The sequence below is a fragment of the Podarcis bocagei genome, assembly GCF_964188305.1.
Source record: "Podarcis bocagei genome assembly, chromosome: 10".
In the NCBI taxonomy this organism is placed as follows: domain Eukaryota; kingdom Metazoa; phylum Chordata; class Lepidosauria; order Squamata; family Lacertidae; genus Podarcis; species Podarcis bocagei.
The window spans coordinates 24,202,981-24,230,205 of record NC_138135.1 but is presented as its reverse complement, the minus strand read 5'-3'; the positions used below and the strand labels follow the sequence as shown (position 1 = coordinate 24,230,205).

At 43.3% G+C, this 27,225-nt stretch overlaps 1 protein-coding gene across 1 annotated transcript in view; it reads left to right on the top strand.

Moving 5' to 3' along the window:
- The window catches only part of PTN (pleiotrophin), a 94,385-nt gene that overhangs the window by 47,605 nt on the left and 19,555 nt on the right, over positions 1-27,225 (top strand). Inside the window, exons 2-4 of the mRNA XM_081212088.1 lie at positions 20,382-20,491; positions 23,217-23,390; positions 24,651-24,812. Of these exons, the coding sequence (XP_081068214.1) occupies positions 20,383-20,491; positions 23,217-23,390; positions 24,651-24,812 (445 nt within the window). The 5' untranslated portion in view covers position 20,382. The remainder of the gene's footprint in view (positions 1-20,381; positions 20,492-23,216; positions 23,391-24,650; positions 24,813-27,225) is intronic.

The following is a 27,225-nucleotide window of genomic DNA, read 5'->3' as shown; positions in this document are numbered from 1 at the left end:
CACTGCAGTGCGTATGTAGCTGAAGCTGTGTCTTGGGATGGGATCTGTCTAATGGGCAAAATCAGCCCTCCAGATGTTTTGGAACTACAACTCCCATCATCCCTGACCACTGGTCCTGTTAGCTAGGGATGATGGGAATTGTAGTCCCAAAATATCTGGAGGGCTGATTTTGCCTATGCCTGAGCTCAGCACTGGCAAGGTGGGTGGTAGTGTCAGCCTAGGCCAGAACAATCCTCCAGGATTGTCACACACGTCACCTCCTTATGTCATGAGTGACCCAGCTTAGTTTGATACCCTATGCACAGGACTGAGAAAGATCCTTGGAGCGATTTTAACATGACTAATCAACATATGGGGGAACTATTGCAATTGCTTCCTCCTTTTGCAATGTGCAAGTGAGTCTCTTCTGCAGATGTCCAGTTCTTTGAAAACAAATTACTTACCCAGAAAGTGACTGAAAAGCCAGCTCTGTGCCTCTGTAATTACAATCACATGGTGGGCTGAAAAACAGAAGTCATTTGCAACAGTGCATTTGTTTTCGATGAATTAATTTTCTCTCTCGTTTCTTTATAGTTGTTCCCCTTCCCCCCAGCCCATATCTTGAGTGTTTCTTCTATATATATATATTCCAAAAGGGGAAACAATTTCCAGGATGGATCGAAGCAGCTTGCATATCTGTGGAAAGATTAATAGAGGGCAGAGGTGAAAGGTCATATGTGTCCATCTTAAACAGCTTTCTAATAACATTGTGTTTTTCAAGACAGTCAAGGGAATAGACCATGAATATAGGAGACTTAATGAACAAATCAAATCTAGGGTAGGGTTCCATTCCTCTGGGTATACCAGATAAATTCCACAATTTATGCAACAGAATTGAAGCCTTGTTTACACTGATTTTTAAAATATGCATACATGCTGATTTGGAACACTTTCCAATCTTTGCCTTACATCTATGAGGGCAACTCCCTCTGAACACAGCGGGGCTCACTTCTAAGTAGACATGTTTAGGACTTCACTAGTAGACCTTACGTTTGACCTATTGTGCTGCAGATGTAATGGTTTAGTGGGTGTAACTCTTACCTTTACAGGTAAGCTACATCCCAGCCATGCAAAAGTCAGGGTGGGCTTTACATCAAAGCACAAAAACAGACCTCTCCTTTCAGGCAAGAAAGAGGTATTATCACAGCTCAAGGACACATTCCAGCCACATTCCAACACAAAACACTCAAGAAGGAAGTGGAACAAGCCTAGCACTCAGCTAGAGTAAATAGCAAATCGGGTTTCCTCTAGTTTCTTCTGATCTATTGCTTGGCAATGAGTGGGGCAAGGGGAAAACTGCTTGGACCCATGCCTAGAAGGTGCAGGTCAATTGAAAAACTGCTTGGACCCATGCTTTCTAGGCACAGCACAAGCCGAAGTGTGGACGAACCCATCAAGTAGCTCAGAGGCTACAGGCTTGAGTTCCCTGCACATAGTTCACAGTATAAAAGAGGCACGTGGACACTCACCCTAAACAATCCTGCACCTCCCTCATGGTTCTTTCATTCGATTTTTATCAATGCAGAGGAGGGAAGCAAATCTCACCCTAGGCATGTTGTAATCCACGGGTAGCCAACATGCTGCCCACCAGATACGTTGTTGGGCTACAACCCCTATCATCCCTGGCCATTAACCATGCTGGATGAGACTGATTGTGGTCTGACAATATTTGGATGGCATCACATTTGCTACTTGTGTTTTAGATTTTTTTTTTTAAGGGCAAGTGGGGTAGCACTAATTTCCCCACTTGCCTGGAGTCAATTTCATTTCAGATGGTGCACCAAAACCTTCTGCATGCAGCACAGCACCCGAACCAGGAGTCATTTTCCATTTTCTAGAAACAACAACCAAAAAATTGCAATTACATTTCTCCATCCCATTAGCTGCAGACAAAGCAAAATACAAAACCGTACAAAATCAATGCACAGCTGTATATTAAAGACTTCATACCAATCAAAGGGAGTTTCTCATTGACTTTGTATTGTTCGTTTCGTATCCACTGACCTGAATATAATTCATCAGGGAAGTCAATGCAGAACTCCCAGTGACTGGAATGGACTCTGAGCGTTATGAGCTCTATTCAAGGAAGTGGGAGGGGTTTTGTTTTTCATTATCATCTGAATTGTGGCTTCATCACTTTGAAGCTGTGAACTGAATATTTGCTGGCTATATATAATTGTGATGGCTCAAATGACAGATTATGCAAACATGAATTTAAGTAATAATAAAGAAAACAATGGAGCACTGAAGAGTTGTGCCTTTGAAAATCCCAGTGCAGATTCAGTCTTAAATACAGAAAAAGGGTGGTGGATTTGACCCGCAGAGACTGGGGTGCAGATCCCTGTAGGCCTGTACCAGTTACCGTAAATTTCGCTCCAAAACACACACTTTTTTGCTCCAAGAAAGTAAGGGGAAATGCCTGTGCGTGTTAAGGAGCAAATGCACGGATCAGAGCCATGGCTGCCATCAGTCAGGCAAAGCGGGAGCCACTTACACACTCTACGAGGCTCTCACTTTGCTTTCTTTAAAGTGACCTGGAGCCAGGAAGGAGGGAGGGAAGGAGAGCCATAGCAGCAAAGCCGGCAGCAGCCGCTTACACGGGAGGAGGGACAGACGCTAGCAAAGGTCTGCGCGCTCTCTAAACAGAGCAATGAGGCTGCAGAGAGATGGCAGGAAAGATAAAATTTAAGCAACCAGCAGCAAAATAAAACCAACCTCGAGCTCTGAGCCAGCGCAGTGAAAACCAGGAAGTAAAGAAAAAGGCTGGGGAGGGAATGAGGGAGAGGGGAAAACTTTGCAAATCCCCGCGTCTCAGCTGATCGGCTGGGATGGAGCAGCTTGTTTTCAGGCAGGATAGATTTGAGCATTGTCTGGGTCCTAGTGCCCCTACCGCTTTTTTGTGCTCCATTCTATTGCTGCTGGTGGCTGCTTATCATTCAGGCTGCAAGGAGGAGCACTTTTACACAGCTAATGGCGAATCCCCTGCAATCCAAGTCCTCCTCACTTGCTCAAATCTATTCCGCCTCAAAACAAGGAGCGGAAGGAAAAGGCTGCAAACTGTTAAATGGAAAAAAAACCCCAGGCACAGGGCAAATACCTTAAGTATACCTTTAAAGCAACAGTGCTCTTTCCCTCCCTCCTCCCCGCGGAAAAGCTCCTTGTCCCTTGAGTTCTTTTCCTTCCCTCCCCACTTAAAACGTGGTTACAAAGCACGGATCCACATGGATCCTCAGGATTTTTGCATTGGGCTACCCCAAACTCACTGTCAGATCACATGTCTGTGGCCACAGCATGAACCATAAAAATCATACATCCACTGTTTCATTTAGAATATTTTTTCCTCGTTTTCCTCCTCTAAAAACTACATGCGTGTTATGGTCAGATGCGTGTTATAGAGTGAAAAATACGGTATTTTCCAATTTAGATTTTTTTGGTTGAAAATTGTGATGAGGAATAATTGGAAGGGACCACATCTAGTCCAACCCCCTGCAATGCAGGAATCTCAGCTAAAGCATCCATGACACAGGGCCATCCAACCTCTGCTTAAAACCACTCTTACTATCTGAAAGAGCTTCTTAGGATTGAATTGTTGTTGTTTAGTCGTTTGGTCGTGTCCGACTCTTCGTGACCCCATGGATCAGAACACGCCAGGCACTCCTGTCTTCCACTGCCTCCCGCAGTTTCGTCAAACTCATGCTGGTAGCTTTGAGAACACTGTCCAACCATCTCGTCCTCTGTCGTCCCCTTCTCCTTGTGCCCTCCATCTTTCCCAACATCAGGGTCTTTTCCAGGGAGTCTTCTCTTCTCATGAGGTGGCTAAAGTATTGGAGCCTCAGCTTCAGGTTCTGTCCTTCCAGTGAGCACTCAGGGCTGATTTCCTTAAGAATTGATAGGTTTGATCTTCTTGCAGTCCATGGGACTCTCAAGAGTCTCCTCCAGCACCACAATTCAAAAGCATCAATTAGATTGAATTAGAATCTCCTATCTTGCCATTTTTAAACAAAAGGAAAGGGGGGAGGAAGAAAGAACTATATTCTCCGATGAGTCTGTGAGGTACAAACAAATTGCTATCTGTTCACCAAGAACCCATTAGAAGTTGCTTCCTGCCACTAGTGATATGCTTTGTTGAGCCCTGCTTCTGATTAAGCACTTTGCTACTGTTAGAAGTGATATTTAAATTACTAGCAATTATCATAAGTCTTCTTTTTTTGTTAATAATAATAATAATAATAATAATAATAATAATAATAATAATAACGATAATAATAATAGTGGCAATTTTGTGCTTTCCTGCAGCTTTATTTGCATTTAATTTGTTTTAAGTAGTAGCATGGGAAATTTTAATAGAAAAGAATATATATTTATTATCTGCTTGTTTACAGTAGCTATTCTCAGAAGGGCTTCAGGGACGGGAATGTTAGCAAAAATAGTGTAGGAATAAGTGACTCACAGATAAAAATTAAACAAAGAATCCCGAGGCACAGTTAGGACTAAAAGGGGAAAGATCAAGCCGTGCTTTGGCAGAGCTCTGTATGGGGGAGGTAGAAAGAAAGAAAGAAAGGAAAAGGATAATTTGGGGTGACAAGTTGAGGGATCATATCAGCCACTGCCTGAGAGCCATCAGCAGGGGACCCCAACCCTGCAGTGGAGGGTAAAGCATTTGCAAGAAGGCTGGACACGTGGATGCCTGAAAGCTGTCAAAAATAAATCAGTTAAGATAACAGGACTTTGCACCTCCAGGATATGGATTCTAAAAGCAACTGACACAAAATGAGTCTTTCATGCATTCTTTCTTTAAAATGCACACCAGTGAGAATATCTCCACATTATCTCACACTTTTACACACTCTTACACAGTTATTATGCCACATGTGTTGCCATTCATTTGGATATGGAAGAGGAAAGAAAGTGATGGATGATGAAAGTGACCGACTGGTGGAAGAGAGCATGGGAGGATTTTCAAAATCAGAGCTGCCCATCTTATAAGCACTTACTCAGAAGTAAGTCCCATTGAACTCAACAGGGCTCGCTTCATTAGCACATAAGAAATTCCTGCTGAATCAGACCAGTGGCCTATCTAATCTCATCCTGTTCTTGGGCTAACCAAATACCTATGGGAAGCCCACAAGCAGCAGCAGTCATGCATGGGAGTCATGCACTTTGGAGCATCATCAGAGCTTATAGTTGGCATCTATGTTTCATTCCAGCATGCTTCACTAGTGCCTATGGTCATATAATGAAGGAAAAGCATATTCAGAGTTCTTCTCCCCCATAACTGGCAAATGTTGGTAGTGCCATTATATGTGTAACTCCAGCATGGGTAAGGAGATTTTGATGGAGTCCCTTTATGGGTGTCTCTAAGGTGGTACTTCTGTTGAATACTACCTTCATATTGTTTTAATGAGAGGCAGCATCTAGATGCTTTAAATAAACAAATGTTGCTGGATTTATTTGGCTCCATTTAATGTGCTTTATTATTTGTTTGTATGTTTTAATTACACCACTATTCATGAGATTTCAAAGTACTTCACAAAATAAAACAATAAAACAACAAATAGACACCGAATAAATGAATGGTTCAATGAAGAAAACCACCACAGCATTCTTTGCTCAACAGAGACACAGGAGATAGGGAATTCAGGGAGCGCAGAGTGCAACAGCTAGGGTCTTCCACAGTTCACATCCTGCAGATTCCTCCATGCATACTTCACTTCAGTACCAGGGACAGCTCCATTCATGCCTCCCCATTGCAGATAATCATGCAGTGGTTGATGCTGAAATGATTAAGTTCTCATCAAAGTATAGAGAGCTGCCTTATAGCACGTCAGATTATTTGCCCATCTAGTCCAGTATTGACTGCTCTGGCAGGCAGGAGCTTTCTGGAGTCACAGTTTGGAGTTTCCCCCCATCACCTTCTGCTTGATATATACAGGTGACAGAGGTTGAACCTGAATTGCGAAGCAGGCACTCTTTCACCAAGCTGCGAGTCCTTTGCTTCTTGCTAATTTTGTAGGTTCATTGGAACACCCATGAACCTTTCAATTAGACATTAAATGCCCAGTTCCATGTTTGGAAATGCAGTTGTCATGATTAAGGTGATGTTTTATGGGATGGCATGTTCTACATTTGAGAAAAGGTGAATGCCGGGGTAGAGTTCTCTTTCAGCAGACATCAGAGGCTAACATAAATGTAAAGAGATAGGGTGAGGCAGCGGCTCTGAATGGACAAGTGTGTGACACGAGGGGGTAATGTTCTGTTTTATTAACTCTCTGGTCTGCTAGGAGTTCTGACTTGGAACAAATGCATCTAGTTAAAGCTGGAGACGGAAAAAGAAGTGACAGATAGAAATGTTCTTTGTTGTTGTTGTTGTTGTTGTTGTTGTTGTTGTTGTTGTTGTTGTTGTTACCAGGAGTGGGGAACCTCAGGCCCAGGAGCTGAATGCAGCCCCCTAGGTCTCCCCATCCGGCCCTCAGGACTCTGCCCAGGCTATATACCTCCCCACAAACAACCCCTCACTGATGCTGTGCACCCTCCTCAACAGCTTTTGCCTGGCTAGACAATGTCTTTCAACTGCAATAAAGCCTCTTCCTCAGATTGATGGATGGATGTGTACACAAACCTCTCTGGTCCTTGCATGGCTGAAATGTAGATACAAAAGGTAAGAGCTACATGCCCTGCCCAACTTTTGTCTTGGCTGCTGGAAGGCTGCTCACAATGAAGATTCAGGACAGAGAAAAGAAAGTATGAGGACAAGGATGGCTACAAGCCAGGATGGCTATGCTCCCCCATCATGGTCAGAGGCAGTACTGCTTCTGAATGCCAGTTTTAGAAACCACAGGAGTGGCGAGTGCTCTTGTGGGCACCTGGGTGCCTACTCTGAGTAATAATAATAATAATAATAATAATAATAATAATAATAATAATAATAATAATAATAATAATTTATTATTTATACCCCGCCCATCTGGCTGGGTTTCCCCAGCCACTCTGGGCGGCTTCCAACTGAATATTAAAAACAGTACAGCTTCAAACATTAAAAACTTCCCTAAAGAGGGCTGCCTTCAGATGACTTTTAAAAGTAAAATAGTTGTTTATTGCAGGATGCTGAACAAGCTGGCACATTGGCCTGATCCAACAGGCTCACATTATGTTCCTATGCACAAGAGAATGTGGTCCTTGGGCTTTCTATGCACAATAAGGCAGGGTATTTTTGTTTCCAAATAAATGTTGTTGTTTTTAGAATAGACATATTCTAAAAAGGGGGAGGGAGGGAGAGAGAAGCCCTGTTCTGCTAGAAGAAATCCTAGGTTCTCATTTCAGGGCTTCTCATAAACTCCGCTAACTCAAATGACTTCTGCTGATTACCTCATGCCTATTTCCCTTGCATTTTATTTCCTTTTCCTCCACCAGGGATCGATGGTGAAATGAACCATTACTTCTCAGTAATGCTTGTCCCTCATGCTCCTCTGGAGAAGCAACTTGACAGCACAGTTGTCTGAGGCAGCCTCTTCCTTCTCATTATCCATCTCACGCTTTCGTGGCTCCGGCTACTGAGCTCTTATTAACTGCTGGTTCTCTCATTTTATTTCTCACTTCCTCTTTAACTGTCTTGTGAGCTCCACTCACCCCTTTAAACTGCTCTGAAGCACTCTTCCTTTTATCTGGTTCTCTTGTGCATTATCAATAAAGAGTGGTGGTCTTATTTTTTTGCCCCTTTTCAGAAGCTGGCACTTGCTCCATGAACTCTAAACCAGGGATGGGAGGGTGTATGGCCCTTCAGATGTTGTTTGGCAAGTGGAAGTTGGAGCCAAAAAACATTTGGAGGGCCAAAAGGTTCCCCGTTGCTGCTCTAAATATGTAAAACTGCCTTGAACAGAGTCAGACCGTATGGTCCTTGTTGGGCCTGGGATTTTCCACCATGGCAACCCTAACTCCCTGATGATTCTCCTGCCATCCCTTCTGGCCACAGGTTAGGCATGTTAGCAGAAGCAGCTGAAGAAAACAGACTGAATCCAGAAAACTCAGGACCTGTCAAACTAATAATAATAATAATAATAATAATAATAATAATAATAATAATAATAATAATTTATTATTTATACCCCACCCATCTGGCTGGGCTTCCCCAGCCACTCTGGGCAGCTTCCAAAAGAATATTAAAATACTATAATACATCAAACATTAAAAGCTTCCCTAAACAGGGCTGAACAAAACTGTAGCGGCAAAAATGCTGTACCTAATAGTTTACAGACCAAGTCCTATATAAGGCAGCAGAACATACCAGGATAGGCTTCTAACAGAATGAATCTGCTGCCCCTTCTATACAAAATAAACCAAGGCTGGAGGAAATTCATTTTGCTCCATGCAACTGCTAAGCATGCAACATGCCCTGTCCTCATTATGGCCCATGCAGGGATGTCAACTTGAATAAAATGGGGGGGGCATCCCAAATAATTGATCACATGATGTGGCACATGCACACCATTTAAATGGCAATGCCCATCAAGTTTGTTTTGGGGGGGGCATCCTCCTCAAATATTTTAGGGGGGCCTGAAGGGACCTTGCCCCCTACCAGTTGGCTCCTCTAGACCCATGTTTTCATCCAGTGCTCTCTGGAAGAATCCCTGTGTGACTCCTGTCACTGTATCTACTGACTGCATTAAAACTTTTAGAACAAATTAACCCTCAGCTCGCACTCTTTGGTTTAGCCGACCCCCCTTCATTGCTGCTGCAAGGACTGCATGTGGTCCAATCACAGCTACCCAAATCTGATGTCACATGGACACCCCGGACAGGAGTGACTTCATCTAGAAGCCAAGTCTCAGAGGTAGATGAGAAAAACTGGGAGGCAGAATGGAATCAAGAGGTATTATAGAGAGAAGACAAGACAGGAGTGCCTCTGGTCCATGGGGTCATGAAGGGTCGCACACGACTAAATGACCAAACAACAACAATAGAGAGAAGACACTTGGTGTGAGGAGGGAAGAGGAGAGTGTCCGTGGATTTTGTGGAGGAACTACAAGCTGTGCATCTAGCTGAAAAGCCTCAGCTTGAGGAAGAAGGCAGCAGGAGAGATGGCCCAGTGAGGAAGCTGAGCTCCATTTCCTCATCTAAACCCTTCTCTAATGGCCTCAGTGAGACTTTGAGGGATAAGAAGGACTCTTTGAAGAAGCAGAGCCTTCCCCCCCCCCAACCAAATCATGGACTTTCCTCCTTCAGCAGGTAGAACAACAGGTTAGGGGCAAGGAGAGAGAAGGTTCAGGATTATTAGTTGCACCTAGTATTAGTCCTACTCATAGCAGATCCATTGAAATTAGTAGGCATGACTCAAGTCCATTTATTTTAATGGGTCTTCTCTGAGTAGGACTAGCACTGGTGACCACCCTATATCTGTGACCATCTCTTTCTCTCTCTGATTGAATTCAAACAATTTCTGTGCAAGGTGGTACAAATCAGAGCAGGGGTTGCTTCCAAGTGCTTCCTGGCATCTCAGTGGTCCAAGTGTAAAGAAGATGCTATAGGCAAATGTTTGCTTAAAGCAAAAGTAATGCCTCTGGCCCTGCCATACTGTCATAATGTTCGGATGAAGTGATGGGGAGGGAAGGCAATGCAGACAGCAGAATGGTGAGAAAATGGAGGGAGACCTCTCTCTCTCTCTCGGTGTGTGTGTATTATGCATGATTTACAACACTTTCATCAATTAATAAACAATTCTACATTTGAATTGTCATAAAGCTATTCCGAGAAAGGCCCTGTCTTACAGTTCCTATATTCTCAACAAGGACTTGTTTTAGACTAGACATTTCCTTGCTTTGGGGCAATCGACCCTTTTATATCCCTCTACCTTAACTTGGTGCTTAGTCGAGGAGTCGTTCTTTCACATTGATTTTACATTTAAATGGAAATGTATCCAAAACACATTTAAGAGCATTGGCTTCAGCCCTTACACGGAATCGTTCAGCCCTGCATTGGCATTGTGAATCCATCTATTTCAGAAACAGGAGCAGAACAAAAGGAGAATATTTATCCGGGATAATGAAATATTTGATTAGCTGCATGAACCAATTAGGCCAAGCAGGGATGAAAGAACAGAATGTGCCTTTGTGGGATTCTTTATTTCACACAGATCAAACCTTTCTGTAACTGAACTAGCCACCCTTTTCTGGAGATAGGAACTGTATTACTTGATGGGGTGGAGGGAAAGGATGGTTAGAGAGGGAGAGTGCCAGTTGCCCAAACCTCCAGGGCTCAGGGTCCTTTCCAACATACACTTCTCTAAATATATTCTGTTGAACCAGACAGAAAATAGGGAAAAATGCATATCTTCTTAACAGTTAGGTAGCAATAAGAGATCTCTTTCAAAAATCCTAGGATTCAGGACATTGGAACCCACAGGCAGCTTTCAGGGTCCTGCTAAGGCCCACTAATAATGATAATAATTTTATTATTTGTAGCCCGCCCATCTGACTGGGTTGCCCCAGCCACTCCAGGCAGCTTCCAGCAAATATAATAATAATAATAATAATAATAATAATAATAATAATAATAATAATAATAATAATACATTAAAAACTTCCTTATACAGGGCTGCCTTCAGATGTCTTCTAAAGGCTGCATAGTTACTTGTCTCCTTGACATCTGACTGGAGGGTATTCCACAGGGTGGGTGCCACTGCTGAGAAGGCCCTCTGCCTGGTTCCCTGTAACCTCGCTTCTTCCAGGGAGGGCCCCGCCAGAAGGCCCTCAGCGCTGGACCTCAGTGTCCGGGTAGAACGATGGGGGTGGAGACGCTCCTTCAGCTATACAGGACCAAGGCAGTTTAGGGCTTTAAAGGTCAGCACCAACACTTTGAATTGTGTTCAAAAATGTACTGGGAGCCAATGTAGGTCTTTCAGGATTGGTGTTATGTGGTCCCACTGCTAATTTCTGGTTGGGGCTCGTTTCCAGTGTTCCAGTTAGCACCTTCAGGTTTCTTATGATTTTCTGCCATAAACCCATGGGTGCATTTAGCTTTCAGAGGGTGCTAAAATGTCAGACCCATCTTAGAAAGACATTCCTTCATGTGTGGAAGAAGATGGGGTGGGGGATGCCTCTCCCAATGTGTTTCCTGTCACCTGTGGTTTTTCAAAAGCCTTGTGTTAAAATGAATCAATGTAATAATTAATATAACCAATCAATTGACTAAAACCCTCCGGAACCCAATGGGACCACCTGTTCTAAGAGATGTGTGATGTGTGCCCCCCCACGCCATGGCTTAATTTGACAGGCTATTACTGACTTGAAGTCCCTACCACATTAATCTACCTTAGTGTACATCTCTGTGCACAGACAACCCACAACCACAACATTCCCGTGTGGTGATGGGTGAATGTGACCAATTTGACTTCTCTTGGTTTCTCATTTTTCCAATCTTAAGTTCAGTTCTTCACATTTCTACATCACTTTTTGATTTTCTTTTTAATGAAAAATCATCAGCATTTTAGTGCAAATGTCTCCTAATATTTATATTTGTATGCAATTTTGCCCAACACACACATTTTTTGCAAAGCAATTTACTGCATTATAATGCATTTCCGCATGTTATTTTCTACAAAGTATGCATTTTTGCACACACCTGACTCTACTATATGCATTTCTGTACACATTACTTGGCTGGATAACTTCATCGCAAAATTCAGATAAGTGTGAATTTTGAAGATAACTATGTTTTGGTTCTCACATTCTTCCAAAAAGTGGGAATTGGGTAGCTCCTCCTTTCAATGTGGATTGAATTCCCCACCTTTCACTACTCCCATGTCTCCTACCACTCTTACTTGAGCTCTCAAAGTTTGTAGGCGCAGGAATTCAATGCTGTGTTTTTATTTCAACCATGCTCCCCAAACAACATCTGAGTGTTCTGGCCTGGCTGGAATGTGTCACTGAACACTAAAAACTCTTGCTCATCTGGATGTAGGATAAAGAGGACTGTGAACATGCAGAAAGTTGCCTACTGTATGAAGATGAAATTCCCATCAATGGCTCTGCTCCCTTTTGCCTCTGGCTCCACCCACTCGTAGCATGTGGTCCTCAGAAAGTTGCCCATGAAGGAATGTGGCCATTGGGCAGAAAAATAGTCCCCATCCCCATCCTAGCCTGTGGCCTGCCTTGCTTGTATTTTGTCATATGGACCTTTGTGCAATAGCTTCCAGATCTTGCCCTCAGCCTTTCTCCTGCATAGGAATGTCCCTGTTTTCATTGTAAAATGTTGGAAGTTTTGTGAGAGCAAAGTTAGCCACCACTAGATAAGCTATGCTGGGCCTCATACCAACAACAACGAAAGTTTTGTTCTTACAACTTGCTGAGGAAGAGATGGGAAGCAGCACTCAGAATAGACTCAGGCCCTCCTTTTGACAAATCACAGCCACACTGCCATAATGGGCTCTGAGGGTCCAAAGAAACCCCTTTTCAGAAAACTCCAGCTCCCCCTACTGGTTTAAGGATGCATTCCCTGAAACAGTTGTGTCCAGCAGAGAAAGCCCTTTAGGTCTAAAGTAGAAGCACAACCTGTTTTCCTGTACTACTCTAGCACAGAATGACTTAATTATCCTGAATGATCACCTCCTAATGACCTATTGTGAGAAAAAGTGGAATTAGTAGTGGCTGGACGTTAAAACCTCTGGCAGCATGTGAATACAACAGACCTTCCATTAAAAACATTTGTACTTGATCATCCTGAGCTATCAAATTGTGGTTCTGGCAGCTTTTCCCACCAACCCATGCATTATTATTTTGAATTAAATTTAAACACATCCTAACAAACGTTGATGAATAGCTAAAGCTGCTGTTCCTGGATCATGAAAACGACCCCAAGAGCATCATTCCCCAGAAACAGGTTTTGCCAAGAGTCCTCCCGCTTTTTAAAGAATTGCCTTTACAGTTTCCTTTTACATCATTAGCACTGTGTAAATGATAAACACGACTGGCAGCTTGCAGTTCATGTGTTGCTTAGTTGTGTTTTTGTTTCATACCTGCTAATTACCCACCGTACTTCTAGCAATCGGGCACAAGAGGGAATTATCTAAGCAGATGAAGTTTGTCACGCGAGGATGAGTGAAGCCGTACAAGCAGACGTCTCCCCTTCCTAAAGAGATCATCAAGAGACATAGGAACTGCTTCCTGCTTCGCCCTTCCCAAAGTGAAAGCAACAACTCTTGGGAGGACTCTCTGAAATGGTTCAGAGAAGAGTGAGGTCAGGGCTGAGCAGCTTCACTATCTGCAGTGTTCCCATAATGCTTTGGCAACAAAATGTTACAAATCAGGATTGGAGGTTTCTGCGACTTCCTAAACAGCCTCGGCCCAGTATACCTGAAGGAGCATCTCCATCCCCCATCGTTCAGCCCGGACACTGAGGTCCAGCTCTGAGGGCCTTCTGGCGGTTCCCTCATTGCGAGAAGCAAAGCTACAGGGAACCAGAGGGCCTTCTCAGTAGTGGTGCCCACCCTGTGGAACACCCTCCTATCAGATGTCAAGGAAATAAACAACTATCTGACTTTTAGAAGGATAGTTTCTAATGTTTTATGTTCTAATGTTTTATGTTTTATGTTTCTAATGTTTTATGTTCTATCGCTTTTTATTATTATCATTATTATCTGTTGGGTGGGGTATTAATAATAATAATAATAATAATAATAATAATAATAATAATAATAATAATAATAACAACAACAACAATAATTCCATAGTAGGTGAATCCTTCTTAGGGAGATCAAACTACAAGTATCTATCTAGCCCAGGAAGGGGGAACCTTTGGCTCTTCAGGTGTTTTGGACTCCAACTCCCATCAGCACCAGATGGCATGGCAATAAGGATGATGAAAGTTGTAGTCCATATTGGGGGGGGGGCGTTTGTAGGCTCCTCATCCCTGATCTAGTCCATTATTGGACTCTGACTACCAGCAGCTCTTCATGCTCTCAGAGATATTTATAAGCACTTGCAACCAGCAACTTAAAAGCAAGGCAAAGCTTACATCCACCAATGAGAACTTCACCCAATTTTTCCCTCCCTGTTGATAATTTATGGATGCAGTTTCTTTTCCCATGGAGGCTAGTTGACCAAAAACAAAAGCAAAAGACCCAGGATGTCTTTTTGGCACAGCACACCATCCCTTTCTCTTCTCCGCAGCAAAAAAAAAGGGATGGTTTGTTGCTGTGAAGTCATGTTGGGCTAGTGCAGGAGTTCTGTGCATCTCCCTGCATTGAAATAATCTCTCTCCTTTGTGCAATATGTTACAACACTTAGGTAAATGATGCAAGAAGCTCACAAGCAGGTGGGCATCAAAGCGTAAGAGGAAACACTGTGGTAACTAAGCCAATTCTTCTTGGCATTAAGGTACTCACTCAAAAGCCTATCCCACTGGAAGTAATGTGGTGCATTTAAATGTGCATCTAGCTGCAGGTGCCATTCCCCTGCGTCACATGACTTTCAGTGGGATGCACATGAGTGAGCATCTCAATGCCAGGGAACATGCAACCCACTTGCCTTATCCATAGGGGCAAATTTATTCTTCAGCAACAGATTGCAAGAATGATGACCATGAACAGGTGTGTCAACACTATCACGAGACTGGATGCAGTGGAGGTTGGGGTGAATATATTGCCTTTCTCCATTGCAGGGAATATCCATCTTTGTGGGAAATTCAGCAGAGGGCTGCTCCCAAATGCAGCACTATGCGAGGCTACTTTTTCGCTGCCAAACAATTGAAGAGCGGAACATATGCCTTAGGGTCCAATATGGGATCGTCTCACCTTGAAATGAGATTTATCATAAGAGGCATGCCTGGTTTCACAGTCTAATGTGGATATATCGGAAGGTGGCTGAACTTTCCTCAAGACTCGAGCCATTGACACCATTCATCCCCAGGTCTTGCATATATACGGAGTGAATGGAAGCAATCATTGGACTCTGTAATTGCCTCTCCCTGTTGCGGACAAAATCTGGATATTGTTGATGTGTGGGTGGGCTAAAAGACTTTGATCTTTGTCCATTCCAGTCTGAAGTGACTTGCTCCATAAGCCCCTGGACTAATGTGTGAATCGGAACTTAGTTGCCTTCTAGCTTTGCACTTCCCAAACACTCCAATGCAAAGGTCATATTTTTGGGGGGGAAGAAAGGTAGAAAAAGTATACTTGAAAACAAGTATTTTGAGAGAGAGAAATATCAATGCCTGCTCTGAGAAAGAATGCATTTTAAAATATTTTTAATGAGCATTTAAATGTGATTTCCTACAAAAAAACCTTTTCTTTTAATGCCACAAATAAATGAGTCAAAAGGTATGGAATGGACTAAAGGGTGAAGGGAAAATGCTATGGGCTGGAAGTAGAGTGATTCACCATTTCCCAGGTGGGAACACAAAATCTAGAAAGCATGGAATATAGGGGGAATCAGTCTTTTTGACCCAGTGGGCACATGGGCAACCTCACTTCTCACTGGGAGCGAACTGCCAGAAGGCCCTTGGAGCTGGACCTCCGTGTCCGGGCTGAACAATAAAGGTGGAGATGCTCCTTCAGGTATACAGGACCGAGGCCATTTAGGGCTTTAAATGTCAGCACCAACACTTTGAATTGGGCTTGGGGACATACTGGGAGCCAATGTAGGTCTTTCAGGGCTGGCGTCATATGGTCTCGGTGGCCGCTCCCAGTCACCACTCTAGCTGCCACATAGGGCTGCATATGTAAGTAACAGCACCTTGAACTTGGCCCAGTAACAGTTTGATAGCCAATGCCAATCCTGCAAGGAGGGTGACTTTTCACACCTTTCCTGAATTCAGAACAGATGGAAGAGTGGGTGTCCAATCCTGGCATCTAATGAAACGTGGGCATGTTTGATAGGGCATGTTCAGTGCCTGAGAGGCAAAGCAAGTGCAAACAAGCAGTGAGCAGGAAGAACAAATAGTCCCTCATGCATTGCGGATTCTTGAGCAAATATTTACAGAAACCTTTCATGGGCAACGTAGGAGGTACCAGTGGGTACATTTGTGCCCACGTTGGTGACCCCTCATGCAAGATTTGTCAAATGGTGCTTGGGGAATGGAGTGTACATAACGGATTCTTCTTCACAGATTACTATAGTGTCATAATGGGGCTTTTCAGAGATGCTGTTACATCATCATCTCATGGCCATACAATTAGCTTTATTGCAATCAACATCTTTATGTATTAAAATATGTCCTCTAACACCGAAGAAGTTAGCACTTTATTCTCCCGATACTGGGCTTCCCTTCACAGTAGTGCACATCAATAGCAATTATGTGACTTTTCAGCGAGAAGGCAACCAGCAGGAGACACTTAAAAGTGCCAAATGACATTTTCAAACACATTTCATGGTGAGAATTGCTTCTTCCCTTGTCGGATTAGAGACAGAGTCCTTTTACTTTCTTTTCAATATGAACTTAAAGCCTTTGCTTTTGAAGACTGGAGGCTCGTTTATGCACTGCTTTTGTCTTGTGCTGAAATCAGAGCGATGAAAGTCAGTTCCCCCATATCAGTCTGCATAAAATTTATTTGGGAGTGCACTGTCCTCCAGTTGCCCCCATCTCCATAGGGTGGGCAGTTGGAGGGTGGGTAGAGAAGAGATGGGGCACCTGTGGATCTCCAGATGTTGTCAGAGTCCTCTGCCCATCAGTGCCAGCAGGCAAGGCCAATGGAAAGGGATGATGGGAGTTGTAGTACAGCAACATCTGGAGAACTGCAGGTTATGCATTCTTGGGGTAGAGGACTGTTTCTTGGTTCAGTTTCTAAATTTGAATCTATACATATACTGTACATTAGTATATGTAAATTGTATTCAAATCTCTGCTGTCTTTTGTTCTTTCTTTTGATGATGCATATCCCCTTTTCTGTAGGTGCATCGGGGGCCACCCCTGCATAGCATAGTATTAAGGGAGTACTCTCTCTTTCAAATGAAAGGTTTTATTATTATTAAATCTTTAAAAGGAAAGAAAAAACAATGTACTAAAGTTAACATAAAAACTGAAAAAGAGAAAATAAAGAAGAAAGAAGAAATGAAAAGAAAAAGATTTTGTTTTTAAATAATTTTTATTAGGTTTTACATTTTTATCATATTGCAACATATCAGATCATCAAACTCAATAATATACATTCCCCCAATTTTGCCCCCCCTCCCAACCTCCCTCAACCTCCTCTTCTGCCCCCCCCATATTGACTCCCCCTGCTTGCTTTCAGGTATCTTCATATGGTATTTCTGTATTAATTGTTATTGTCTCTTATCCGTCTATCCTCATCTTTATAGTTTTTATACTTATTCTTTTGTTAATTGTGTTTACTCAAACACAATTTTTTCCCTTTTTTTTTCTTTGAAAAGAAAAAAAGATTTCTGATTCTCTGTCAGCTACAGTATCTATAAAGGTAAAGGTAAAGGTAAAGGGACCCCTGACCATTTCACGAACGACTCTGGGGTTGCGGCACTCATCTCACTTTATTGGCTGAGGGAGCTGGCGTACAGCTTCCAGGTCATGTGGCCAGCATGACTAAGCCGCTTCTGGCGAACCAGAGCAGCGCATGGAAACACCGTTTACCTTCCCACCAGAGTGGTACATATTTATCTACTTGCACTTTAATGTGCTTTCGAACTGCTAGGTTGGCAGGAGCAGGGACCGAGCAATGGGAGCTCACCCTGTTGCTAGGCTCTGTGGTTTAGACCACAGCGCCACCCGCGTCCCATACAGTATCTGTATGCAAAAGATGTGCCCATATAATCATGCATTCTTTAACTTGTTCCTCTTCCATTTCAAATTTCAGCCAGTGTTTATACATTTTTGATATAACATGTTCATCATCGTTACACAATTGCATCTCAAAATCCATCTTACTTTGTTCCATGCCCATATTTTAATCCAACTTAAATCTATCTACTAGTTGTAAATAAGAAAACCACTGAAACTTGTGACCTCCCATTACTAATTGTTCCATTAATTTATTTATTCTTATCATCTCCTTGATGCAACTCTAATAACTCTTGATAGGCTGATCATTTCTCTTTTCCTGCCACCATTTTCTTTATAAAGTTTCTATAGAAATCCGTTGGGGAGTGCTAAGCACTCTCAAGCCTTCCTCAACCTGGTTCCCTCTGGGTATTGTTGGACTTATCCCTGACCATTGCTTCCTTTGGCTGCTGGGTATGTGGGAACTGGGCACCCAAGAGCACGAAGGCAGCAGCAGATTGGGAAAGGCTGAGCTTATCTTTTGGCCAGTGGAAATAAAGGCATATTGGAGAAGTGGGCACTATCAGTGGCAAAACAGCATTAGAAAAAAGGATGAAGAAGATTATATCTCAACCTGCCCCCTAATTCTACACTAACTGACCAAGCTGGTGCCCTCTGGATGTTTAAGACTACAAGTCCCATCATGCCCAAGCAGCACACATCTTCTCAGAGGAAAGTCCTATTGAGTTCAGTGCGACTTAATACCAAAAATGTGGGTTTTGCCTTGCAACCAGATAATGTGGTCTGCCCACATTCACCACAGCAAAAATCGGAGAAGGGGGAACTGCAGCAACAGAAATGCTGTGGAATCCAGATGCCATGGTTAGCATAAAAGCTGATAACTGAATAGCATGCGGCTGTTTCAACACAAACAGCTAAAAATGCCTTTGAGCTTCTCATGGGTTAAGGCTTTTAGGCAGAACAGAATGCAAAAGAGACAATTTAAAATCAAAAGCACCTTCTTTTTAAGAAATTCAGTCCCCCCCCCCATTTGCAAATAGGCTTTTCATGCTACATACACAGGACCGTGCTCTAGAATCACCTTATATTTGCTCTTAGATTATTGCTTTGGGGGTTTTGCTGGTATTATAAATTGCTGTTTATTATTGATGCATTAACATTGTGTTTTAAAAGCTTTTTTAAAAACTGTTTTGCTTAGGACTCAGTAACTACTTAGCTTGTTCATAATAAGTGTTCATAAATGCTGAAAAAAATGGATCCCACTTCTAGTGATTTGGGGGGCAGTTGTTTTGAACCTCTTCATATTGTTCTGAAGCTTCTATAAAGTTGGGGGGGGGGGAGTATGCCATAAGTCAGGCAGGGCCAATTTTTTTGACAATTCTTATATTCTTGGAAAAATCAGCATATTTGATGCAGCCAAAGTAATCATTCTTTTTCTCTCCTTAATACACATACAATAACAGCAGCAGCAGCAACAACAACCTTAATATTCACAGTGTTTCAACATTCTTCAGTAGGGCTGTACAACCAATTTGTCTAAATCCCAAACTGAACTGAACTGTTCATTTTAACCATTTGTGCTGGATCTGGATTGGGCTGAGGTAGTGACAGATCACTACAGAGAGGCTTGAGTGGACCCAAATCAATTTGCAGCCATTTATGCCAATCCATAATGAGAAAATGGGACGCGGGTGGCACTGTGGGTTAAACCACAGAGCCTAGGACTTGCCGATCAGAAGGTCGGCAGTTTGAATCCCCACGACGGGGTGAGCTCCCATTGCTCGGTCCCTGCTCCTGCCAACCTAGCAGTTCAAAAACATGTCAAAGTGCAAATAGATAAATAGGTACCACTCTGGCGGGAAGGTAAATGGCGTTTCTGTGTGCTGCTCTGGTTCGCCAGAAGTGGCTTAGTCATGCTGGCCACATGACCTGGAAGCTGTACGCCGGCTCCCTCGGCCAATAAAGCAAGATGAGCACCACAACCCCAGAGTAGTCCGTGACTGGACCTAATGGTAAGGGGTCCCTTTACCTTTACCTATAATGAGAAAACCACATACCCTCCAAGTGTCCCTATTTTCCAGGGACAGTCCTGGAATTACGAAAGCCACAGGTGCCAACTCCTAGGGGCTGAGGTGTGTCTTCAGTCCTCTCAATAAATTTTATAGGGGGGCTCAGCACCCCCAATAATGAGGGGGCTGAGGGTGGAGCTGAGAGCGGCACAGCATCAATGACAAATGTCTCCTGACCATTGAAGCTACACAGCCTTGGGCTTCACGCTCAGCCTCCTGCCAACAATGTTGTGCTTCTGTTGCCACCTCCTGCCACTGCTGCCGCTGGTGCAAGGCCTGCTAGGCCGCTGCTGCCGCCGCCACCACAAGGCCTCCCAGGTCACTAGAAGAACCTTTGACTATATATCCAATCTGGGGGACATTACTTGGAGCTCATCTTCTAGCTTCCTAATAAGATCCTTGATCTCCTTGCACATGAATGTGCTTTATTCCATTAGCAGTACACCATAAGTACAAACAGTGGTTTATTTAGTCGCTCTGGAGCATCTTACCTATATACTGTCTGCATATACCATGTATTGCCTTCTGATATATTACCCGCCTCTTTATTCCCAGAATGCAGAAACGGCAAGAACAGAGTCGTGTATTTACAGCTGTCCTCTTCGCGTTTATTTTCCTGCTAGCAGCCGTGAGCACTACCGAGGCAGGGAAAAAAGAAAAACCAGGTAAGGATGCTATTGCTTATTACGAGTAATTTCAAAAAGTTGGGAAGTTTTCACTTTCCTTGTCTGTTTTATACATGTGTTGGTATACAAAGTGTTTTCTCCCCCCTCCCCTTTTCTCCACCTTGACTAGTTGGGGAAATGTTGGGAGGAAGAATTCAACATCTTGCTATGTTGGTCGTTCCATCATCACAAGCATTTCAGCTTGTCAGATGGAATGATATGCTTCCCTCCACATCCTATTCTGGGGTTCTCCTGTTCCCCCCAAGCCAGTTTAGGGGAGACGAGGGGAAGAAGAATGTCCTACTGCAGAATTCTGTGTGCAAGATTCCTCTGATTTCACTAAGGTGAATCCTGCCCATTGTCATTAACACCACCACTTTTTTTGGGAGGGGCATATCAGTCATCTGGGGATGCGAGTGGTGCTGTGGGTTAAACCACACAGCCTAGGACTTGCCAATCAGAAGGTCGGCAGTTCGAATCCCCGCAACAGGGTGAGCTCCCATTGCTCGGTCCCTGCTCCTGCCAACCTAGCAGTTTGAAAGCACGTCAAAGTGCAAGTAGATAAATAGGTACCGCTCCGGCGGGAGGGTGAATGGCATTTCCCTGCGCTGCTCTGGTTCACCAGAAGAGGCTTAGTCATGCTGGCCACATGATCCAGAAGCTGTACGCCAGCTCCCTTGGCCAATAAAGCGAGATGAGCGCCGCAACCCCAGAGTCGGCCACGACTGGACCTAATGGTCAGGGGTCCCTTTACCTTAACCTTTATCAGTCACCTAAAACACTTTGTAGGTGCACTACTACATCACAGGAGATGATGGATGGACAGCAATTGTGGTCTCGGGCTAGAGTGCTGGACTGCCACCCCACTCCTATGTATGAAGAAAATATGGACAAATTTGTCCATTTCATCCCTCCAGGTTTCTCATTTTCCCAATCTTAAATTAAGTTCTTAATAATAATAATACCCTGCCCATCTGGCTGGGTTTCCCCATTCACTCTGGGCGGCTTACAACATATCTAAAAACATCATCAAAACATCAAGCATTAAAACCCTCCTGATACAGGGCTGCCTTCAGATGTCTTCTAAAAGTTCTATAGGTATTTATCTCCTTGACATCAGAAGGAAGGGTGTTCCACAGGGAGGGCACCACTACTGAGAACTATTTCTGCAACCATTTGCAATTTTCTTTTATATATAAATAAAATCCTCATGAATATTTGTTGGTACTTTGGCCTGAATTCCCCCCCATAAACCTATGTTCAAACTTCAGCTCTGCTGGGGGAAGCCTTTCCATAGGGTTTGCATGACACTTTCAGGAGTGCCATCACAGCAACCAAGGCACAAGGATCCATAGGGCATGCAGTTTCCCATGCATCCTGTAGATCTTACTTGGATATCAAAGTTCTGATAGTAAGGCATTGCCATTGTGAGGCCTTGCCACCACCAGGGTTTTGTTTCATTTTAAGTGTGGGGCTCATAGGAAATGGGATTTGGGAGACCTCAAGGAGTGGTCACCCTCTGATGACATCATCAGGAGAGTGATTTCTCATTAGCTCAGAATCGAGGCCAGCTTAATTCATGCCTAGATTGAAATGAGCCCAAATTAAGTAACTTTGGTTGAGCCCACTGCAAATTGAGTCACATGTCTCTATTCACGGTAGTGGTCATCATTTGGTCATATTACTTATGCTATGGGATGAAAATGTCTTGTTTGGTTCTCAGGATTCATCCGAAGGACAGGAAAACTACTCAGGCTTTTCAGGTCCTGTGCCTCTTTCAAAATTTGCCTTGTGCCTCATTCAAAACCTTATGGCAAATATTAGGGTTTTATTGGGCAGGCTCCTCAACTCTCTCTTCTCCTAGGGGACAGATTCAACTGATGTGAGAATGTCAAGTACTTTGTGCTTTGTTATGAAATACAAAGAAACCATTAACTTTTTTTTGACAAAGTGACTGGGGACTTGCTGAAGTGACAAGTTGCTGATGCTGTGTTTCATTGTAAATGGCAATGGAGGAATTGAATGCAGCAGAATCTGACATCCCTGGAGTCGTTGGCTTACAGCAAGGAAGAAATATAGCATCATATCTTCAAAACTGTCTGACTCAGGAAGGTCTTAGAATGGCTGCATCGCAACGTGAGGGAGGGGAAAACTTTTGAGAAAGAAAGGGTTGCTGAACCCCAAGATCAGTTAATTTTAGCAAAGAACTAGCTCTGATCTTAGACAGTTTGATCATATATAAGTGGTTAAGCAGGGGAATCTCAAACTTGCCTCAAGGTTTGTATTCAGTAGAGTACAGCAAGGATGCAGTTACCCAGTGGCATAGCACAGGGGCAGCTGCCCCAGGCACAAAATTGTTAGGGGTGCAAAGTTTTGACACTCAGTGTTGCCTTAATACAGCTCCATGCTTCCGTTGCTAGGCTCTGTTGAAAACAACTTCTCCATGCAAACCAGGAAGTGACCTCTCCAGACAATGGAACAACTCTTCTTTTCTTATCTCTGCTGCTGTGATCGCTGGGTGATGCAAATGCTGTTAGGCAGTTGAATGCCTATGTGTACTCCATCCATTTCCTCCCCCTCCACCTGGCGCGGCCATGGTTGCTGGCAATCCACGCTACACCACTGCAGTCACCTCCTGTCCCAAGCAGTCAGTCCACACGAATTACTTTAGGTGCACCCTGACCTTTATTTTCTTCTGAGTTGTGTTCCTTGTGGTTCTTTCCAGAGAAGAAGGTGAAAAAATCTGACTGTGGAGAATGGCAGTGGAGTGTTTGTGTCCCTACCAGCGGAGACTGTGGTTTAGGGACCCGTGAGGGCACCCGGACTGGAGTTGATTGTAAGCAAACAATGAAGACGCAAAGGTGTAAGATCCCCTGCAACTGGAAGAAGCAATTTGGAGGTAATGTTTACAGGGTTGAGATTAACCATTAGGCTAAGTATGAGTACATACCTTGAACCATTTGTTAGATTAGGCATTGCCAATATTTCTGAGCCAGAGGGCGCCTTTGGAATTTTGAGGAAGCGCCGTGGGCGCCGGCCACAAAGTGGCCACCATGTGATGACATATCAGAAAAAGGAAGCTGTGGAGACGTCATAGGACAAAAGTGAGTTTTCAAGCTCCATTCATTTCTCCAAAAGTTCAAAAAAGAATCAGAGTGATTTTATTTTTTTAAGATGGCCATGTCAGACTGAGTAGGTTAATTAGCTCATCAAAGTCTTTGGGAGAACAGGAAATTTTGAGCAACAGGAAGTCAGTTTGATGAGACAGTTAAATGATAAAGCAATGGTGAAAAGTAATTAGGAGCAACATTCTGTTGCCTTCATTTGCTGGAGATTTGAGCATATCATCCTACTAAATTAGGCATTTCTTTTTCATTAGGATTAAGATTTGTGGAGCGTTTATTTTTCTGATGCAGGGTGAAAGGAAAACCTAGTGAAAATGCAATATCCCACAAGGCAATTTTCTGTAGTAAAACATAAGTAAAGGCAGACAGGTGGGCAGACAGATAATTCATTTGGTTTCATGATCATGTTGAAAAATTCTGGGCATGAGGAATTCACTTTTTGCATTTGTGTGTGTGTGTGACTTGAGAAGTTCTGTGGCTCCCCAGACCAATGTGCGGAGTGAAACACAGTTACCCTTTGGATTTTGCACTCCTCCAAATTCTGTAATGCAGATTTTGGCTTAAAAAAACTAAAGTCCCCTGGGAAGATGGATTGATTGCGAAGCTCCTTTGGGAATTATAGCTCTCGTGAGGCGAATATAGTTTCCCTAACAACTCTCAGAACCCTTAATGAACTACAGCTCCCAGAATTCTTTAGGGGGGGAAGCCATGACTATTTAAAGTGGTATCCTAGGCGTTTAAATGCATGGTGTAAATGTGGCCTCAGAGTGTGGCCCTACAGTCCAGCAACATCTGGAGGGCTAAAGGCTCCCTTGTTATGCCTGGTATAAAAGAGGTTGGTCCTAGATGACCTAACATAAATATTAGCAACAGTAATTGCAACAAAATGCAATACCATTTTTGCCCTGTTTGGGAAGGAAGCTACCCTACATACAAGGATGTTCAAGTATTCTGTTCTTACCTTTCTTACCTTTCAACTGCTGATAATAAAATATTATGTGCTCACTTTTTTTATATTTTTATCTTTTTTGCAGCGGAGTGTAAATACCAGTTCCAGGCATGGGGAGAGTGTGACCTAAACACTGCCTTGAAGACTCGAACTGGGAACCTCAAGCGAGCCCTACACAATGCAGACTGCCAGAAGACGGTCACCATCTCAAAGCCCTGTGGGAAGCTTACCAAACCTAAACCTCAAGGTAACACACATTCGAAAATCATTGATGTAGAGCCTTTCCCATCATTCCATCTTGGTCTCTTTGAACTCTTGCCTTGGCAGGGAAGGGCTATAGCTGAGTGGCTTGCAGTACAGCTAGCCCTAGATTCAGTCTTCAACATCTCTAGTTAAAAGGACAGGTAAGCAGGGGGCACAGGCCTGTTTGAGAGCTGACTAGAGTTTTGCAGACTGTGTAAGCAGGAACAAAAACTCAGGCCACAAAAGGGAAATGGACAACCCAGTTTTACCGAGTGCAAAACAATGAACATGTCCACAAAGCCATCATGCAACCATTCAATCTTCAAGAGAAGACTTTTCTGATTAGTCCAGGCCAACGATTCCTCAGTGGAACAGACAGAAAGTCCTGCACTGTGTTCTCCAGGGACAATGCCTCATATTCAACTGGCAGAACTGGAGCTATTTGTCTCAGATGTTACTACTTGCTTAATTTCCCCTATTTTTTCCTACACCCCACACTTGCAAAAATTGGCTGATAACTTCATGGTACCCTTGCATGGAGGGACGCGGGTGGCGCTGTGGGTTAAACCACAGAGCCTTGGACTTGCCGATCAGGAGGTCAGCAGTTCAAATCCCCACGATGGGGTGAGCTCCCGTTGCTCGGTCCCTGCTCCTGCCAACCTAGCAGTTCGAAAGCACATCAAAGTACAAGTAGATAAATAGGTACTGCTCTGGCAGGAAGGTAAACGGCGTTTCCATGTGCTGCTCTGGTTCACCAGAAGCAGTTTAGTCATGCTGGCCACATGCCCTGGAAGCTGTACGCTGGCTCCCTCGGCCAATAAAGTGAGATGAGCGCCGCAACCCCAGAGTCGGCCACAACTGGACCTAATGGTCAGGGGTCCCTTTACCTTACCCTTGCATGGTTTCATTAACTACCACCCACAAAGCATGAAACCTCAATCAGATGTATTGGTACGCATCAGTCTGAAAGAGGAAGGATGGAACCAAAAGATGGAATCAAGCCATCTCTTTACATTGGCATCTTCCTCTGCCATTTCTGTTTTTGACAGAATCCTTCAGCACCCCTTGCTGCAGCTTCCATTGTTGCATCACCCTCTAGCCAGGTCGAACTAAAGACTACCAATGAAATGACTGGCTATGGCATTCCTTTAGAATAGATCTTGTCAATGCATCTTATATTGTCTGAAAGAAACTACTGATAAAGGAGATCTAGGATTTATAGACAATTGACTGAGAGTAAGGTTTGCCACCATAAAACACTTAGAGGTTTTGTTACAATTGAGAGGTATTTAATACATAAATAAGTTAAGAAAGGGAACACCTCCTTTGGCTGTGAAGGATAGGGAGTGTTGCTGTAAAGATAAAACTAAGCCATTTTGTCAAGGTCTAAGAAGAAAGGCAAGCTGTTGAAAAAAGTTGTGGAAAGATTCTTTTTGTTTTGTAGGTCCCCAAATGACAAATGTTCTGATAAGATAAATCTGTGTGCTTGGTTTACACTTGAGCTATATTTAGGGTGATCTTATAATAAGAAGGGCATTATCTGTCCTTCCCCTTCTTGTCTTTTAAATTAAAAACCTATTTATTCTGCCCTGAAACTTCTATAAACACTGAAGCAGTTCTAGTTTATGGTTTGGAATCCTCCCCTCCACCTCTACTTTTCCTTTCATTGGATTCCTTCTTTCTAAACCATGTCTACTTCCTTACCCTTCCTAGTGGTTGATTTTCGACTTTGACTCTGCAGCCAGGAACACGTTTCTGTTTGCCGTTTAACTGTAATATACAATGCCCAGATATTGTTAGACACTTATTACTGTAATGATGTTTATGATGCTGCTGCTGCTGCTGATGATCAGGATTTTGGACAGCTTCAGAAAAGTGAAAAATGTGAAGGAATAATTTACCATGTAAGCCCCAGAACACAGAGATCTGCATGCTCACAGGCATACCTGTGTCAATCCCAGATAAATAAGGTTGTTTTTTAAAAAAGGAGAAGTTCTAATTAATTGGGTCTTTTAATGAACTCTGCAGCTGTAACAAGTGCTGTGTGCACAGGGGAACTGATAGCAGGAACTGAAGCTGTGAAATGTACCACTGTGTCTAAGACAAGGAATTGTGTGCCCATCACAAAAGGTGCGCTGCATGGATGCTTGTTTACTGGTTCAGAGTTCCTGCTGCCACCTGAAAAACAGGAGAGCCTAATCAAATATCGCAGTTTTCTTTTGGTTTACTTGCTTTGGATAATGAGACGGATGCAGGATAGAAAACAAAGGAGGCAGGAGCCCTTTAAAGCTGTGTGTCTCAAACATTTTACCTTCAGGGAAGACTTCATGCTGACGTTTTGTCTCTGTACTGCAGAAGATTTGAGGAAGAGTGGGGGAAGGAATCATGACGACTCCATGCAAACCAAGAGTAGAAGC